The sequence below is a fragment of the Oncorhynchus mykiss genome, chromosome 7 (genome assembly GCF_013265735.2).
Source record: "Oncorhynchus mykiss isolate Arlee chromosome 7, USDA_OmykA_1.1, whole genome shotgun sequence".
Classification (NCBI taxonomy): domain Eukaryota; kingdom Metazoa; phylum Chordata; class Actinopteri; order Salmoniformes; family Salmonidae; genus Oncorhynchus; species Oncorhynchus mykiss.
Genome location: NC_048571.1, coordinates 55,209,264 through 55,227,651, shown reverse-complemented (window position 1 = coordinate 55,227,651; position 18,388 = coordinate 55,209,264). Strand labels below are relative to the sequence as shown.

Here is an 18,388-nt window from a genome sequence, read left to right as displayed (position 1 = left end):
GACTGTGGAGTTTTTCAGAAGACACGGAATGGAGCTAAGCACAGGAAAAATCCTAGAGGGAAACCTGGTTCAGTCTGCTTTTCACCAGACACTGAGAGAGGAATACACCTTTCAGCAGGACAATAGCCTAAAACACAAGGCCAAATCTACATTGGAGTTGCTTACCAAGAAGACAGTGAATGTTCCTGAGTGGCTGGGTTACAGTTTTGCCTTAAATCTACTTGAAAATCTATGGCAAGCCCTGAAAATGGTTGTGTAGCAATGATCAACTACCAATTTGACAGAGTTTTGAAGAATTTTGAAAAGAATAAGGGGAAAATGTTGCACAATCCGTGTGTGGAAAGCTCTTAGAGACCTACCCAGAAAGACTCACATCTGTAAACCCTGCTAAAGGTGCTTCTACAAAGTATTTACTCAGGAGTGTGAATACTTATGTCAGTTGTAAACGCATCTTTTCACTTTGTCATTATAAGGTATTGTGTGTAAATGGGTGAGAAAAAATCTATTTAATCCGTTTAGAATTCAGTCTGTAACACAACAAAATGTGGATTAATTCAAGGGGTGTGAATATTTTTTTTACGGCACTGTAGATTTACTGAAAAAAAGATATAAACACAACATGGAATAGTTTCAAAGACTTTAATGTGTTCCAGTTCATATAAGGAAATCAGTCAATTTAAACAAATTAATTAGGCCCTAATCTATGGATTTAACGATTGGGAATACAGATATCCATCTGTTGGTCACATATACCGTTAAAAAAAAGGTAGGGGCGTGGATAAGACAACCAGCCTGTAGCTGGTTTGCCTCATGCAGCGCGACGCAGCTCCTTTGCAAATAGTTGATCAGATGCTGTTGATTGTGGCCTGTGGAATGTTGTCCCACTCCTCTTCAATGGTTGTGCTAAATTGCTGTATATTGGTGGGAACTGGAACACGCTGTTGTACACGTCAATCCAGAGAATCCCAAGCAGGCTCAAAGGGATCCCAAGCAGGCTCAAAGGGTGACATGTCTGGTGAGAGGGCAGGCCATGGAAGAACTGGGACATTTTCAGATTCCAGGAATTGTCTACAGATCCTTGCGATATTGGGCCGTGCATTATCTTGCTGAAACATGAGATGATGGTGGCGGATGAATGGCACGACAATGGGCCTCAGGATCTGGTCACCGTATCTCTGTGCATTCAAATTGCCATCGATAAAATGCAGTTGTGTTAGTTATCAGTAGTTTATGCCTGACTTTACCATAACCCCACCGCCACCATGGGGCTCTCTGTTCACAACGTTGACACCATACACCAGGTCTGCAGTTGTGAGGCCGGTTGGAACATTTCTGGAATCCTTTATTTCAGCTCATGAAACATGGAACCAACACTTATCTGTTGCGTTTAAATTTTTGTTCCGTGTAGCAACAGGCTATACATTCTCTGACAGTTACATTCGTCACAATGAAAGTAATTTAGGTTACATGGGAAAATCAGTAATTGTGCAAAATATAAGCGGGACATTACATCAAAGAGAAACTTATGCTCTGTCGAAAATATAATTTCTCAATTCAGAAATGACAGCCCTATACTGTGATTGGCTGGAGATGTCTTCTTAGTGCTGATTGGCCACTCGCAGACTCGCCCTCTTTGCCTCCAGTAAATTTCATTATGAAAATGTGAGGTGTGTTTAGCAATACTTCTTTCTTTGAAATATTAACAAGTACAATTTCAAAGGTTTCACAGTGTAAATATTAAGATGAAATTATGTAATTTCTGTTTAGATAAAATACTGTAAATTACTGTGACAATTTAGACGCAAGTGTGGTAATATAATGAATGTGGCCTCCCTATGGAATATTGGTACGGGCCGAATCCTCTGAACTCGCTATACGTGCAACCAGTAGGCTACATTCTCAAGATATCAAACAGCTTCAATGTATCTTATCAGTTTTGATACATTGTATCGGTTGCCCGAAGTGGTCTTATAAGGGTGTTTTTATTAGATTGTCATTTTTCTCTCTACATATTTTCCATTGGAACATGCTGCGTGTGAGATCAGCATTCTACCAGTCTTGGAGGGGGTACGTATTTTCACTTTAACATACACGAGACTAACTCACCTTAGCTTTGACTCTTCGTAACCAAGCTAATGTAATTTGCATTATTTTGGTAGCTAATAGTACATTTTCACTGTCAAGGCCAAGCAAAATAAGTTTAAATAAGTTATTTATGATTTTGTGTCTTCTGATTACCATGATTCCATGCCGCATGAGTAAAGTTAACAGTTCACAGAAATACTATTCACTCAAAAATCAGAAAGTGAGTGATACACCATGGGCACATAGAGCTAGAAAGAGAACTCCTATTTGTATCTGTTCTATTATAGCGTCTGTGACAGCATGGGCAGCGCCATTGAGGCTACATCTATTTTAAAGGGGTCAATTTCCCTCTTCATTGAATGATTGCTGCACACCCATAGGAAACCTCACCTATAGCAAACTCCACCCATAGCAAACCCCACCTATAGCAACCCCCACCCATAGGAAACCCCATCCATAGGTAACTCCACCCAGTTGACTACTTAAAAATGGTGGAAGCCCTCCATGGCGATGTCCATGGCAATGTTCATGCTAAAATGGTTATATCCATGATGAATCCTCTATCTATCTCTATGACAGTAGACTTGGGCTAAAAACCTGAAGTGGCACTGGCAACTGGTGTTACGCAATAAATCGAATGGACAGAAGGAACCTGTATGGGCAAGCCAGCTGCATGAATGTTTATTTATGCAGTTACCCTTGGTAAAATATTATAGCCATATTTTGAATCTCTTTAGAGGTCTATTCACTTTTCTGTTGGGTGAGGAAGATCAATAAACTGTATGAAGGCAGTGTTGTTGTACACCAGGTCACCCATTGACAGAGAAGCATCTGTGTAGATGTGAGAAGGCAGTTGACTAATCATATTTCATCGATTCCATGTGTCAGGGGAGTTGAGGGTGTTTTTTAATATTTGAATACGAGCCCCTGTCTGCCCAGTTAGACACTCTGACCTTCACTGACTATTTAAACTAGAGCAGTTAATCATTTGAGGCAGTGCATGCACGCTCACCAGAAGTTTGGCAGTTTTCTAATTTTCCACAAAGAAATTAGACACAGACAGCCGTGTTCACCCCGACACACAGAGAATAGTGAAATATCAAATAAGCATGAATTGCTTATTGCAATTGCTTGCTGCTGTTAGGTGTGTCTGGCTTTTTATAGTTTTTACAGATGCAAGATGGTCCCAGATTTTATGCACGACTTGCATTTTTTAAGCCTTTATGCTATAACAACTGGTCATAACAGAATAACTGATTGTGAGATTACTTCAAGTTACCTATTCCAGCTGACAGAAGACTGCAGCTTGCCAAAATCTAACAGGGAAGAGGCAGGACAGAACCAACTCTGAGGTGCACCTGTATAAAAAGACAGTTCAATATCGCACCAAGACCACAATCTCCATGGCCAGTAAAGTCTTATTCAGGTCAACAGAATTTGGCCTTGCCTCAAAATGAACTGAATGGCATTAATTCTCTTCCATAACCACATTGTTAAGTTTCATATTATTCAAAACAAAGATGTAAAAGAGCTGTAATACATTGATGAACAAATGCTTCACTTTGCACCATGAGGATGAGTCTCAGATTTTGGGATATAATGTATGTGGGGGATCTCTGTTGCTGCGTATATGTCCGTCTTCACTTAGTGTGCATCTGTCTATCCTAATGTGTGTCTCTCTGTGCAGCTTCAGGACCTTCCCCTGTGCAGCTGTTGAGGTGAAGAATGAGCCCATCCTGGGATTCAACGAGGGCAGTCCAGAGAGGGCCGAGCTGCAGAAGGTGCGCGCACACTTACAATCATACACAGCACACACTCTCAAACAAATAACCACCGCATGCACCATTCCATATGCCCTTTATGACCTACAAGGTCATCTCTATAAAAGATGAGACTCAATAAGGTTGTGTGTGTGATAGGCCCTGGATGACCTGAAGGGGAAGACAGAGGAGATTCCCTGTGTGGTTGGAGATGAACATGTGTGGACCAAAGACATCAGATACCAGCTATCCGTGAGTAGAGTCAACAGCATGTCCCTAATCTGAACAAACTAAATCAAATCAAATCAAATTTTATTTGTCACATACACATGGTTAGCAGATGTTAATGCGAGTGTAGCGAAATGCTTGTGCTTCTAGTTCCGACAATGCAGTAATAACCAACAAGTAATCTAGCTAACAATTCCAAAACTACTACCTTATACACACAAGTGTAAGGGGATAAAGAATATGTACATAAAGATATATGAATAAGTGATGGTACAGAGCGGCATAGGCAAGATACAGTAGATGGTATTGAGTACAGTATATACATATGAGATGAGTATGTAAACAAAGTGGCATAGTTAAAGTGGCTAGTGATACATATATTACATAAAGATGCAGTAGATGATATAGAGTACAGTATATACATATACATATGAGATGAATAATGTAGGGTATGTAAACATTATATTAGGTAGCATTGTTTAAAGTGGCTAGTGATATATTTTACATCATTTCCCATCAATTCCCATTATTAAAGTGGCTGGAGTTGAGTCAGTGTTGCTCCATGCTGCCTGCAAATATGGGAGCCTGGATACTGAAGCTCTCACTTTTACCCTCACACTGCTGCTCAGATACACAGCATACTGCCTAATCCAAATGGAAACTTTCAAGGCCTGTGAAGTTAAACTGGAAATGACTGTAATAATGTTTTGTTAACAGCTGTGTTATTAGTTTTCTATAACATCCATCATAAACCAACATACTACCTGTGCTGAGGGCCTGCCTGTGGAGTCTGTAGTCCCATGTCGCTCATTTGGTAGTGCATGGTGCTTGCAATGCCAGGTTTGTGGGTTTCATTCCCACGGGGGACCAGTATGAAAATGTATGCACTCACTAATGTAAGTCCCTCTGGATAAGGCGTCTGCTAAATTAGTCAAATGTAAATTTTGACCAATACCACACTGTCTTTAAATGTTATTTCCTGAAGCTATTATTACCTATTAATCAATGTAAATCTTTATTTTATTTTTGAAAGCCCTTCAACCACTCTCACAAACTGGCCAAGTTTTGCTATGCTGACAAGGTAAACTAAGATTACAATTCTTCTGTTTTTATTCATCAGACATTCACCAAGATTTACGTAACCTAACTGGATGGTGTTGCCTTGGTATGATTGATACAGGAGCTGCTCAACAAGGCTATCTTGGCCTCTGTGGCGGCGAGGAGAGAATGGGACCTGAAACCCATCCAGGACCGAGCCCAGGTCCTCTTTAAGGCTGCCGACATCATCAGTGGACCTAAGAGAGCTGAGATTCTGGCCAAAACCATGATAGGCCAGGTACAGTGAAATACTATATTTAGTCTACATGTTGTTTTAATAATCTAATAATTGTATGGCTGAATATCAAGTGGATATTCATCCCCTAAGTGGTTTTTGTGTGACTGGGAACACATTCTCATTTACAGCAATGACCTGGGGAATAGTTACATAAAGGTTACAGGGGAGAGGAGGGTGGATGAATGAGCCAATTGAATGAGCACATTTTTTTGATTTATTTTCTAGGGTAAAACAGTGGTGCAGGCAGAGATTGATGCGGCTGCAGAGCTCATAGACTTCTTCCGGTTCAATGCGAAGCACGCTGTTGAACTGGAGAGCCAGCAGCCCCTGGACAGTGACGGTAGCACCAACACCATGCTCTACCGTGGGCTGGAGGTGAGCACTCTCTGGTCCTAGCATCATCTAAAACTTGATAATAGTCACAGATAAAAGCCTTTATACTTGGGGATATGTTAGGATGGATTTTCTCGAACTCATATTTTCCAGGAGTTGTTGTTGTTAACACCTTTATTTCCCTTTAACTACAGGGTTTCATAGCTGCTGTTGCCCCATTTAACTTCACTGCAATTGGTGGAAACCTGGCAGGTACACCTGCTCTCATGGTAAGTGTTCCCCTACAAACAACAATACCCAAATTGTCCTTATAGTTCTAATACATTTCACATTTAGATGCTGATGTGTGTTGTTGGTTATAGTCTGAACTGGACTTTCTTTGTTTGCCTGTGTTTTTCAGGGTAATGTAGTTCTGTGGAAGCCTAGTGACACAGCCATGTCAGCTAGCTACGCCGTCTACAATGTCCTCCGGGATTCAGGGTTGCCCACCAACATCATCCAGTTTGTGCCGGCTGATGGACCAGTATTTGGAGACACCATCACCTCCTCTGAACACCTTGCTGGCATCAACTTCACTGGCAGTGTCCCGTATGCGTTTATCTCTACATGTTAAAGCATACCTAAAACTGATTGCCACTTTTGGTACATAATACCAAATCTATACCACACTGTTTTTAGTTAACAACTCTGGAGTCTCTTAACAACCCATTTCTGTTTCAGTACCTTCAAGCGCCTGTGGAAACAGGTGGCCCAGAACCTGGATGTCTACAAGAATTTTCCTCGGGTGGCAGGAGGTGGGTTGGACCAATAGAGAAACCATAGAGATAAATGCTGTACCCAACCACACTGTCAAGTTATTAAACAAATTGAATATTAAACATGAGAATATTGACTTCATACTCATCTTATACAGTGCCTTGCGAAAGTATTCGGCCCCCTTGAACTTTGCGACCTTTTGCCACATTTCAGGCTTCAAACATAAAGATATAAAACTGTATTTTTTTGTGAAGAATCAACAACAAGTGGGACACAATCATGAAGTGGAATGACATTTATTGGATATTTCAAACTTTTTTAACAAATCAAAAACTGAAAAATTGGGCGTGCAAAATTATTCAGCCCCCTTAAGTTAATACTTTGTAGCGCCACCTTTTGCTGCGATTACAGCTGTAAGTCGCTTGGGGTATGTCTCTATCAGTTTTGCACATCGAGAGACTGAAATTTTTTCCAATTCCTCCTTGCAAAAAAGCTCGAGCTCAGTGAGGTTGGATGGAGAGCATTTGTGAACAGCAGTTTTCAGTTCTTTCCACAGATTCTCGATTGGATTCAGGTCTGGACTTTGACTTGGCCATTCTAACACCTGGATATGTTTATTTTTGAACCATTCCATTGTAGATTTTGCTTTATGTTTTGGATCATTGTCTTGTTGGAAGACAAATCTCCGTCCCAGTCTCAGGTCTTTTGCAGACTCCATCAGGTTTTCTTCCAGAATGGTCCTGTATTTGGCTCCATCCATCTTCCCATCAATTTTAACCATCTTCCCTGTCCCTGCTGAAGAAAAGCAGGCCCAAACCATGATGCTGCCACCACCATGTTTGACAGTGGGGATGGTGTGTTCAGCTGTGTTGCTTTTACGCCAAACATAACGTTTTGCATTGTTGCCAAAAAGTTCAATTTTGGTTTCATTTGACCAGAGCACCTTCTTCCACATGTTTGGTGTGTCTCCCAGGTGGCTTGTGGCAAACTTTAAACGACACTTTTTATGGATATCTTTAAGAAATGTCTTTCTTCTTGCCACTCTTCCATAAAGGCCAGATTTGTGCAATATACGACTGATTGTTGTCCTATGGACAGAGTCTCCCACCTCAGCTGTAGATCTCTGCAGTTCATCCAGAGTGATCATGGGCCTCTTGGCTGCATCTCTGATCAGTCTTCTCCTTGTATGAGCTGAAAGTTTAGAGGGACGGCCAGGTCTTGGTAGATTTGCAGTGGTCTGATACTCCTTCCATTTCAATATTATCGCTTGCACAGTGCTCCTTGGGATGTTTAAAGCTTGGGAAATATTTTTGTATCCAAATCCGGCTTTAAACTTCTTCACAACAGTATCTCGGACCTGCCTGGTGTGTTCCTTGTTCTTCATGATGCTCTCTGCGCTTTTAACGGACCTCTGAGACTATCACAGTGCAGGTGCATTTAAACGGAGACTTGATTACACACAGGTGGATTGTATTTATCATCATTAGTCATTTAGGTCAACATTGGATCATTCAGAGATCCTCACTGAACTTCTGGAGAGAGTTTGCTGCACTGAAAGTAAAGGGGCTGAATAATTTTGCACGCCCAATTTTTCAGTTTTTGATTTGTTAAAAAAGTTTGAAATATCCAATAAATGTCGCTCCACTTCATGATTGTGTCCCACTTGTTGTTGATTCTTCACAAAAAAATACAGTTTTATATCTTTATGCTTGAAGCCTGAAATGTGGCAAAAGGTCGCAAAGTTCAAGGGGGCCGAATACTTTCGCATGGCACTGTATCTACACTCCCCTCCAAATGTATTTGGACAGTGAAGCTCAAATTTGTACATTTGGCTCTATACTGCAGTATTTGGGATTTGAGATCAAATGTTTCATTAGGTACAGAATGTCACATTTTATTTGAGGGTATTTTCATACATATCTGTTTTACCGTTTCTAAATGAAATCACTTTATGTATCTAGTCCCCCCATTTGAAGTTTTTTTTTTCCATGAGTATTTTTACAAATTCACTTATAGTGTATTAAAGTAGTCAAAAGTTTTGTCCCATATTACTAGCACGCAATGACTACATCAAGCTTGTGACTCTACAAACTTGTTGGCTGCAAAGTTTGTTTTGGTTGTGTTTAAGATGATGTTTTGCCAATAGGAGCTAAATGGTGAATAATGTATTGTCATTTTGGAGTCACTTTTATTGTAAATAAGAATATAATATGTTTCTGAACACTTCTAGATTAATGTGGATGCAACCATGGATAATCATGAATGATGAGAGGTTAGCATTTTTGGGGGGAGGGTGGGTTATGATCTTTGTTCCTCTGTAATTTTCTCATCATTATTCACTATTCATTCATAATTATTCGGAATTTTTATTTACAATAAAAGTTACTCCAAAATGATACTACGTTATTCACCATTCAGTTCCTATTGGGCAAAACATAAATAGAAAAACAACCAAAACAAATTGCAAATGCATCCAACAAGTTTATAGAGTCACAAGCTTGATGTAGTCATGGCGTGCTGTGAAATATGGGACCAAATACAAAAAAAATTGAGTTTTTTAATACACTATAAGTGATTTTGTCTAAATATTTATGAAAAAAATAACTTATTCAAATGTGGGGACTAGATGCATGAAGTGCTTTCATTTTTAAATGGTAGGACAGATACTGTATGTTTGAAAATGCCTTCAAATAAAAGGTGACATTCAGTACTCTTGTCTCATTCAAAACATTTGATCTCAAATCCAAAAAGCTGGAGAATAGAGCCACATTTGCTCATTTTAACATCACTGTCCAAATAAATACGAAGCGGAGTGTATATCAGTCGTTGAAAACTGCCTCACCGACATCCTCCTCTGCCATACCTTTTCAGAATGCGGTGGTAAGAACTTCCATTTTGTGCACAAGTCAGCAGATGTGCAGAGTGTGGTGACCGGGACCATCCGCTCAGCGTTTGAGTATGGAGGGCAGAAGTGCTCGGCCTGCTCCAGGATGTATGTACCAGACTCTCTTTGGCCCCAGATCAAACAGGGGCTCCTGGACATCCACAAGCAGCTCAAAGTGGGAGACGTAAGTGTACAACTGACCTTAGCTTCTAGGACTTTTTCATCAGTCACTTTGGCACAATGGTTATTTTGGTGGGAATAGTTCCAGCCAGTTGACGTGTGCTCCAATAGGAGATATTTGAAAGTGTTGAAGTTTTTACTGTAGGTGTTAATTTGATATCAGGTTGTTATAACGGTCTCCTTGATTCCCCTGTCCAGCCCGTGGAGGACTGGAGTACATTCTTCTCTGCTGTGATTGATGACAAGGTACAGTACTGTGAGATTTGCCACTCTGGATGCTTGATCAGAAGCAGCTATATTACTTCTGATCAAGAGTTATTTTATTTTCAAGATTATTTTACATTTTAGTGACTCTTTATATATGATTTATTTTTGTCTCAGTCCTTTGCTCGTATTAAGAAGTGGTTGGACCATGCCAAGTCTTCCCCTAAGTTGAACATTATTGCTGGGGGCCACTGTAATGACAAGAAGGGTTACTTTGTGGAGCCCACCATCATTGAGAGCACAGACCCACAAGAAGCCATCATGGCCGAGGTAAGACTCGATATTCTTGATAAGTAGTTATTGTCGATCACCTCTATACTCACCACTGTTATTAGCCTATGGAACTTCGTACTATGATTCTAGTTTTAACCATGTATGTTCTCACTTCTTTAAACCAACCTGCAAGTGGTATACCAGACATGCGTACATGTCATAATCACATGAGAGACAGTCAGTTGAGTCTGAATTGCTGAAACTGACTTTATTCTAGCCTGTTAGATATGGTTGTTTTATGAAGAAAATAAGCAGGATTATTTTTTCAGTTTTAACTGAGATGCCTGTGATCAGGCTCAGGGCCAAGTGCTTGGATTACTCACATAAACATGTATACAGGGATGTAATGGACACCATGTTTGTTTAACCAAAGCCATGCTTCACACACTAAACCCCAAAGCATTTTTAACTCAAAAACTTCTAGTAAGTTGAACTCAAAGTCAATGAAAAGTCATTATTAATTCAAAATGTTTGTGGTACTCAAAACTAAATGAGATCAAATCAACATAATAATTTTTAAAAAATCATGATAACAAATTAACTTTTTTCCCAGCATGCTCTATGTCAGGTTGATTTTATTTTTATATCTGAGTTTTGTACATTGAGTGGTTGATTAATCTTATGCTACGCAAAGATAAATAACTAAACTAATCAAATGATTTAGTTAGATTTCTTGCACCTGTTATGTTATGTAGTCTCCTCAAACTGTTTCTAACCCAGGCAGTCACTATGAATGCAGGATGCGGGAGAATAAACATTTCAACTGTTGGATATCCTGACTCTTGCTGGTTTCCAATAGGAATTACACATCACCTTGGATGCCAACATAATGTGAATTGTGGTTAGGGTTGCAAAATTCTGGTACATTTGCCAGGTTTTCCAGAAATCCGGTTTGGAAGACTCCTGGATATCCGTCAACCAGGATTTTTTTTAAATCTGGGAATTTGGGAAAGTAACAGGAATTTTGCACCACACTTTCAGGCCTGATGTGGTCTGTAAACCATGAGTTTTAGGCCACTGCATTAGGGTATAGCCAGGCCTAAAAAGTAGGCCTTATGAGATATCTATTGTCATAAAGAGTTAATTATAATGATAATATTTGCCTAGGAACTCACTTGGTGAAAGACACAGGACAGAAAATGAACGAATTCAACTATCAACAACAAATAGTGTCATGGGTGGTAACACTACAATTCTCTCAAATGCAAGGCACACTGGGCAATTACAGTGCCTTGCGAAAGTATCCGGCCCCCTTGAACTTTGCTACCTTTTGCCACATTTCAGGCTTCAAACATAAAGATATAAAACTGTATTTTTTTGTGAAGAATCAACAACAAGTGGGACACAAAGTTAATACTTTGTAGCGCCACCTTTTGCTGCGATTACAGCTGTAAGTCGCTTGGGGTATGTCTCTATCAGTTTTGCACATCGAGAGACTGACATTTTTTCCCATTCCTCCTTGCAAAACAGCTCGAGCTCAGTGAGGTTGGATGGAGAGCATTTGTGAACAGCAGTTTTCAGTTCTTTCCACAGATTCTCGATTGGATTCAGGTCTGGACTTTGACTTGGCCATTCTAACACCTGGATATGTTTATTTTTGAACCATTCCATTGTAGATTTTGCTTTATGTTTTGGATCATTGTCTTGTTGGAAGACAAATCTCCGTCCCAGTCTCAGGTCTTTTGCAGACTCCATCAGGTTTTCTTCCAGAATGGTCCTGTATTTGGCTCCATCCATCTTCCCATCAATTTTAACCATCTTCCCTGTCCCTGCTGAAGAAAAGCAGGCCCAAACCATGATGCTGCCACCACCATGTTTGACAGTGGGGATGGTGTGTTCAGCTGTGTTGCTTTTACGCCAAACATAACGTTTTGCATTGTTGCCAAAAAGTTAAATTTTGGTTTCATCTGACCAGAGCACCTTCTTCCACATGTTTGGTGTGTCTCCCAGATGGCTTGTGGCAAACTTTAAACGACACTTTTTATGGATATCTTTAAAAAATTGCTTTCTTCTTGCCACTCTTCCATAAAGGCCAGATTTGTGCAATATACGACTGATTGTTGTCCTATGGACAGAGTCTCCCACCCCAGCTGTAGATCTCTGCAGTTCTTCCAGAGTGATCATGGGCCTCTTGGCTGCATCTCTGATCAGTCTTCTCCATGTATGAGCTGAAAGTTTTCAGGGACGGCCAGGTCTTGGTAGATTTGCAGTGGTCTGATACTCCTTCCATTTCAATATTATCGCTTGCACAGTGCTCCTTGGGATGTTTAAAGCTTGGGAAATCTTTTTGTATCCAAATCCGGCTTTAAACTTCGTCACAACAGTATCTCGGACCTGCCTGGTGTGTTCCTTGTTCTTCATGATGCTCTCTGCGCTTTTGACGGACCTCTGAGACTATCACAGTGCAGGTGCATTTATACGGAGACTTGATTACACACAGGTGGATTGTATTTATCATCATTAGTCATTTAGGTCAACATTGGATCATTCAGAGATCCTCACTGAACTTTTGGAGAGAGTTTGCTGCACTGAAAGTAAAGGGGGCTGAATAATTTTGCACGCCCAATTTTTCAGTTTTTGATTTGTTAAAAAAGTTTGAAATATCCAATAAATGTCGTTCCACTTCATGATTGTGATTCTTCACAAAAAAATACAGTTTTATATCTTTATGTTTGAAGCCTGAAATGTCGCAAAGTTCAAGGGGGCCGAATACTTTCGCAAGGCACTGTATATTGGAGGCGTGTTCAAGCTGATACAACTCAGTTCTGGACCCCCTACAGGGTCACAGTGACTCTTTCGGTATGAGTAATGACTACAAACTCACTATAGGTAACTGTACTCAAATATATTAGGTGCAACCAGTTTCCTCAAGTTTTTAGTAATGACAGCACATTGGGGTTTACAGTGCACTCTGCTTCACAAATGGGGGGCTAGTCCTCCTTGCTTCCTTGCATTGCGATTGCTCAGTTAATATGGAACTTTACAACAACTCTGTTATAACTCGGTTCTGGTTTAACTCCTGTAGGAAATCTTTGGGCCAGTTCTGTCTGTCTATGTTTACCCTGAGAACGACTACCTGGAAGTTCTGCACCTGATAGACAACACATCACCATATGCCCTGACAGGAGCTGTCTTTGCTCTTGATAAGTACGTTTGATTACTTCAGCTGGTTTGCAATGGAGTGTCAGTATTGATGAAATAAAGAACATAATATAGTTTTATATACAAATATTATGAATGCAAAGCCAACTTTGATCAGCTTATTGATAATAGATGTTGCTCCCTAACCCTTTAGTAATGTTTTTGTTCCAGGAATGTTGTGAATGAGGCAGCCAAAGCCTTGCGGAACGCTGCAGGAAATTACTATGTTAACGACAAGTCCACTGGCTCTATTGTCGCCCAGCAACCATTTGGTGGCGCCAGAGCTTCAGGTATCAATCCACAGCCCGCACACCAATCCACAGCCCGCACACCAATCCACAGCTCATTGATATCCATGTGACTGCTAACAGTTCTATAAATCAGGACTTCTCATTACTCCTGGTTAGCTCTCTGTCTGACATGGATACTTCTGTCAAATGGGTACATCATCTTTATTGATATCAATAATACTTAAAACATGAACTTTTGTCTGCAAAGGTACTAATGACAAACCTGGTGGTCCTCACTACGTACTGAGATGGACGTCCCCACAGGTGGTCAAGGCCACCCACGTCCCGCTCCGAGAATGGAAGTACTCCTATATGGGTTAAAAAGACAGTACTCTACCCCTTCCTCACCTACCTAGGCCTCCCTCACCCAATCCTAGTTCTGTAGAGGAATCTGTAGGCGTTTTCTCCAGTCAACACGGACAATGAAATGAAGAGAACAATCTTCTCCTTACTCATCCAAGTTTTGTCCCTTTTTGCCCTTATAAGTATGCACTGAATCTGTACACAAGTACGAATGTAATTATTAGCTGTTCTAAATTGAAAGGGGGAGCAACAGTGCCCCTCTCTGGCACTTCATGAGATCAGCAGGAGCTGCAGCTGACCCAGCCAAGCTGCCTGCTAGCTGCACAGAAGAATGACAATGTGACAATACGTCCCGTGGATCCACAGACATAGTAAAACTGTGTGGTCTACCATGGATTCCACAGACTTGTAATAATCAATCATCTGTTTTTTTTTAATCAAATGGCTGCTATGTGCTTCTGAGCCTCTGTTTTACCAGTACTGACTGGTCCTGAGATGTAGGCTACTCACTGTTAGGTTGTCTCCGCCTGTTCTGTCCTGAGGAAAGTATTCAAAGAGTTGTTAAGCATCAAATACTTTATGAGTGGAAGATGTTTTTTTTCTTCATACGAAACTGACTCTGTATTAGAAAAATTAACTGACCGTCTATCATCTTAACACCCTTTGACAAAAACAATAACACTGAGTTTTGACCATGAATATTTCATGACAGCTAAAGTTCAAGTATCAAAATGTTTATAATTTTAAGTGTTTGTGATGGCAAAAAGAGGGAAGAATGGTTATCTTCCTTTTTTGGTGCTAAGAAAGTCCTTACTAACAGTCCTTAACCTAAACTCAGTTCCTCGCTGTGTTATGATTGATTTGCTGTATTGTCACACTAATACTCAACCTCCTGACTGTCTCTGATAGGAAAGGTGATGTACTTGACTTGTTACACTTGAGCTATGGCTGGTCCTACAGGATGTGGCTATGATCACATGTATTTATAAAGCCCTCAGCCTATCTCACAAAGTGCTTATACAGGGACCCAGTAGCTAGGAAAAACTCCCTAGGAAGAAACCTAGAGAGGAACCAGGCTCTGGGGGGTGGCCACTCTTCTGGCTGTTCTGGGTGGAGATTTATAATAGTACATGGCCAGATCGTTCTTGAATATGTTCAAACGAGAGGGTCGAAAACAGCATGTCCTGGACAGGGTAGCACGTCCGGTGAACAGGTTAGGGTTCCACTGCCGCATGCAAACAGCAGAAACTGGAGCAGCAGCACGACCAGTTGGACCGGGACAGCCAGGAGTCGTCATGCCAGGTAGTCCTGAGGCATGGTCCTCTGGGAGGGGGGAGAGAAAGAGAGACATTGAGACTGCGCATGACAGCCTGGTCTCATAGACTAGACGTAACATACTAAAAGTAAATCTGGGACACTCAAATTAGTATGATATTTTATGTTTGGTATGGTTACGTGAGGAAAATACCAAAAGTAGGGTGGTTGGTCAGGCATATAACGTAAATGTCTAGAAATCCAAAGGTTGCGAGTTCGAATCTCATCACAAACAACTTTCGCATTTTACTTTTCAACTACTTACAACTTTTTTGAACTTTTGCAACTACTAGCATGTTACGTAACCCTTAACCCTTTTTAGCTAACCCTTTAACAGAACTCCTAAACTTAACCCTAACCCCTATCCTAGCTAACATTAGCCACCTAGCTAGAATTTGTAACATATTATACGTTTTGAAAATTCTTAACATATTGTACGTTTTGCAAATTCGTAACGTAATGTGATGGACAACCACAAATTAATACATACCATACGAAACGTAACATACTAACTGGAGTGTCTTGGATTTCCGTTAAGGATATTACAAAATGCTCTGAGACCCGGTTGAGCATGAGGGTGCTGTTACCTTTTTACTTAAACCCCACTTTGCCATCTAATCATGTTTACCTCAGCAACTGCGCACACTTACTGTTCTAACCCTTCTTTTCCAATTGTGGAATATTTTACTGAGCGTTTGCAAAAAATATATGTAAGTGCTAATTGCTTCAACTTCATGTGATTGCTCAGTCTCAATCTGAATTTCATGCCATCTTTATTGTTTTGAAAACAATTTCAGGGGGATATATTTTGATAAAATGTATTTTGTATTTTTAATATTTTTCTGTTAAATGCTAATAGAAATCATTTGTCTTCGATTGTGACTGTATTGGTAATAATAGAGATTGACCTTTATTACATTTGTAATAATGGTCATTAAATTATTTCAGAAAGTATATTAACCTTTTGTGTTTAATGTCATATTTTTGTTTCTGAATGTGGCTTGCTTTAATCCATACTCTGTTGTTATTGTGACAACTGATGGTGTTTCTCCAGTTTCTAACCCCTTCTAAATATTGTAAGGTTGAGCTACATACTTCTTGTTCAATTGGTTTCTTCTGCATCCATCGATACCAACCATTAATATGTGTGATTAACGGGGGCTGAGCTAGGGCGGTGTTTGTGAAACTAGGGCGCATCCCGAAGGTGGCCGGGTCTTTTTACAAAAATGTCTGTAGAGTCCTAATGGTTTGAGCAACAAACTCATATAAGGGATCTATTAAAAGTTGGACTCTAACAAACACACACGTGACATGTTTTCCTCTATGACGCTCACAAGCAACACAAGGGTCGTTAGAAGGTAAGGGGCTCTTCTACATAGATCATTGGAAATCCCAGGACATAGTGTCTATAATACTGTAATAAACTCACATTGTTGCTGTCACAAACACCAAACTCCACACAGTTGTCACTGACTAGTTCAATAGTAATTTCCCACTGAGAAAACAATTTCTGTACTTAAAACATTCATATAAATTCATTTTTCTGGTTTTGCTTTGATTTTTCTTTTTTTTTTTGTCAAAACTCATGAATGCAACTAATTTATCAATTTGTTTTGTGTTCAACTTGTAGCCCTCGTTGTCCTGAAAATAAGATGGTCAAAAACTGCATTGTGAGGCTAAACATAAGGGCTGGACATGCAGATAAATGAAAAGCCAATTTTTGCTGGGGTCTCGGGACTGATAGGGTTAACCAATTTGACAAGAGTTAAATTGTGTACCTACCCAGAGTGAACTGGGAATGCTGTCCTACACTGAGGTGTCAAAGTACAAAGCCAAGGTTTTTACTTCCTGTCAGGATGTTTGAGTATGTGCTAGTATCTCTACCTCATCCCTCACGCTGTGATGTGTTCATAGTGCCACACTCCTGTCACATCAAAGTCAGATGGGAGGAGACATCCTTACCGTGCCTTTGGCACACTCCCATCCTTCAAACTGTTGGAAGTTAGTGCTGTACGTGTGTTAGTGCTGTACGTGCTGCACGAGAAAGAGCACTGCCTGGCAGCACAGGAAGTTGGTGGCACCTTAATTAGGTGGGGAGGACAGGCTCATGATAATGGCTGGACCAGAATTAGTGGAATGCCATTCCATTCGCTCCGATCCAGCCATTATTATGAGCCGTTCTACCCTCAGCAGCCTCCACTACCTGACAGACACCAAATGTCTGGATATATAGGCTCAAAGAATCTGCTGTCTATTTTTTTATACTCAACTTTCTCATTGCATTAGGATTCATAACAGTGGAAAAAGTTGCAATCAGACAACCAGAGCCAATGTGCAGGCAGGAATAGGCAACGGTGCTCATTAACTAAAGGGAAATTGAAAGAAACATATCTAGACAAACTAAATATTCAAACTGGTCACTGGCAAATTTGTAACTCATTAGTTGAACATTTCTAAACCATCTGTAGGGGGAATATAAATTACGTGTTACTATTCCTATTGAAAGAAGTCTGAAGAATAATTGTCATTTTGTCATGTCAAAATATTTAGCACAGGTCCTGGGTATTTTATAGTGTCATTACAAAGCCATGCCAACTATTCTAGGGACTAATCTCATGGTGATACATACTGCAGTGGAATGCTTTTTTATGCAGATTTATGGAATAACATTATGTCTGTTGTGCAGCACAATTGGGAGAGCTTCATGTGGGATGCTTCAAATAAACCCCCATCATGCTTTGAATGATATGATGTCCATTGTTCCCTTTAATACATAGATGTACCTTCACTGGTCATATTCAATTGTTAATGGCATTGTTGTAGCCTACATTTCTGGCTAATGCCATATTCACATGTAAGATTTAATCTGATTTTTTTTTTTTTTTGCCATCCAGCTTTATACCAGCAATAAAACGCAATGTGTTGGATTGAGAATGTTGGCGCTTCTAATTGACAGCTCTTGAATGGTGTGAGTGTGGGAGAGAAGCTCCGGTTAGCTAGCGTTTTCCGGAGGCGCCAGTGCTAGCTTTTGTGTAACAGCAGCTGGACCATTCAGTTTGAACATGTTTACTCAACAGAATCGAGCCCTTCATGCCTTCATTCTCCCTCCCAAAATCAAGCTCCTATAACTTCTACAGTGAAAACACTCCACTGGGCACAGACGTCAGTTCAAAGTCTAGCCTTGATATACATTTGGTTGAGTTGTCAACTAACATGAATTCAACGTGAAATCAACTAAATA

General features: G+C 40.2%; 1 protein-coding gene across 1 annotated transcript; it reads left to right on the top strand.

The window, feature by feature from the left end:
* Window positions 1-1,724: 1,724 nt before the first annotated feature.
* Window positions 1,725-18,070, top strand: LOC110528017 (delta-1-pyrroline-5-carboxylate dehydrogenase, mitochondrial). Its single transcript, XM_021609791.2, has 15 exons — window positions 1,725-2,067; window positions 3,773-3,866; window positions 4,005-4,097; window positions 5,107-5,154; window positions 5,254-5,409; window positions 5,635-5,784; window positions 5,937-6,011; window positions 6,143-6,330; window positions 6,463-6,536; window positions 9,370-9,566; window positions 9,761-9,808; window positions 9,944-10,096; window positions 13,125-13,246; window positions 13,412-13,530; window positions 13,739-18,070. The coding sequence occupies exons 1-15, from the start codon at window positions 1,823-1,825 to the stop codon at window positions 13,849-13,851; spliced, it is 1,875 nt and encodes a 624-aa protein (XP_021465466.2). The 5' UTR covers window positions 1,725-1,822; the 3' UTR covers window positions 13,852-18,070.
* The last annotated feature ends 318 nt before the right edge of the window (window positions 18,071-18,388 follow it).

Bases quoted from the DNA above. Each gene is read 5' to 3' on its own strand.
- LOC110528017 (XM_021609791.2), top strand. From the start codon at position 1,823: ATGTGGCCTCCCTATGGAATATTGGTACGGGCCGAATCCTCTGAACTC. The intron at 4,098-5,106 runs GTGAGTAGAGTC...TATTTTTGAAAG, and splicing joins ACATCAGATACCAGCTATCC to CCCTTCAACCACTCTCACAA. The intron at 10,097-13,124 runs GTAAGACTCGAT...TAACTCCTGTAG, and splicing joins AAGAAGCCATCATGGCCGAG to GAAATCTTTGGGCCAGTTCT.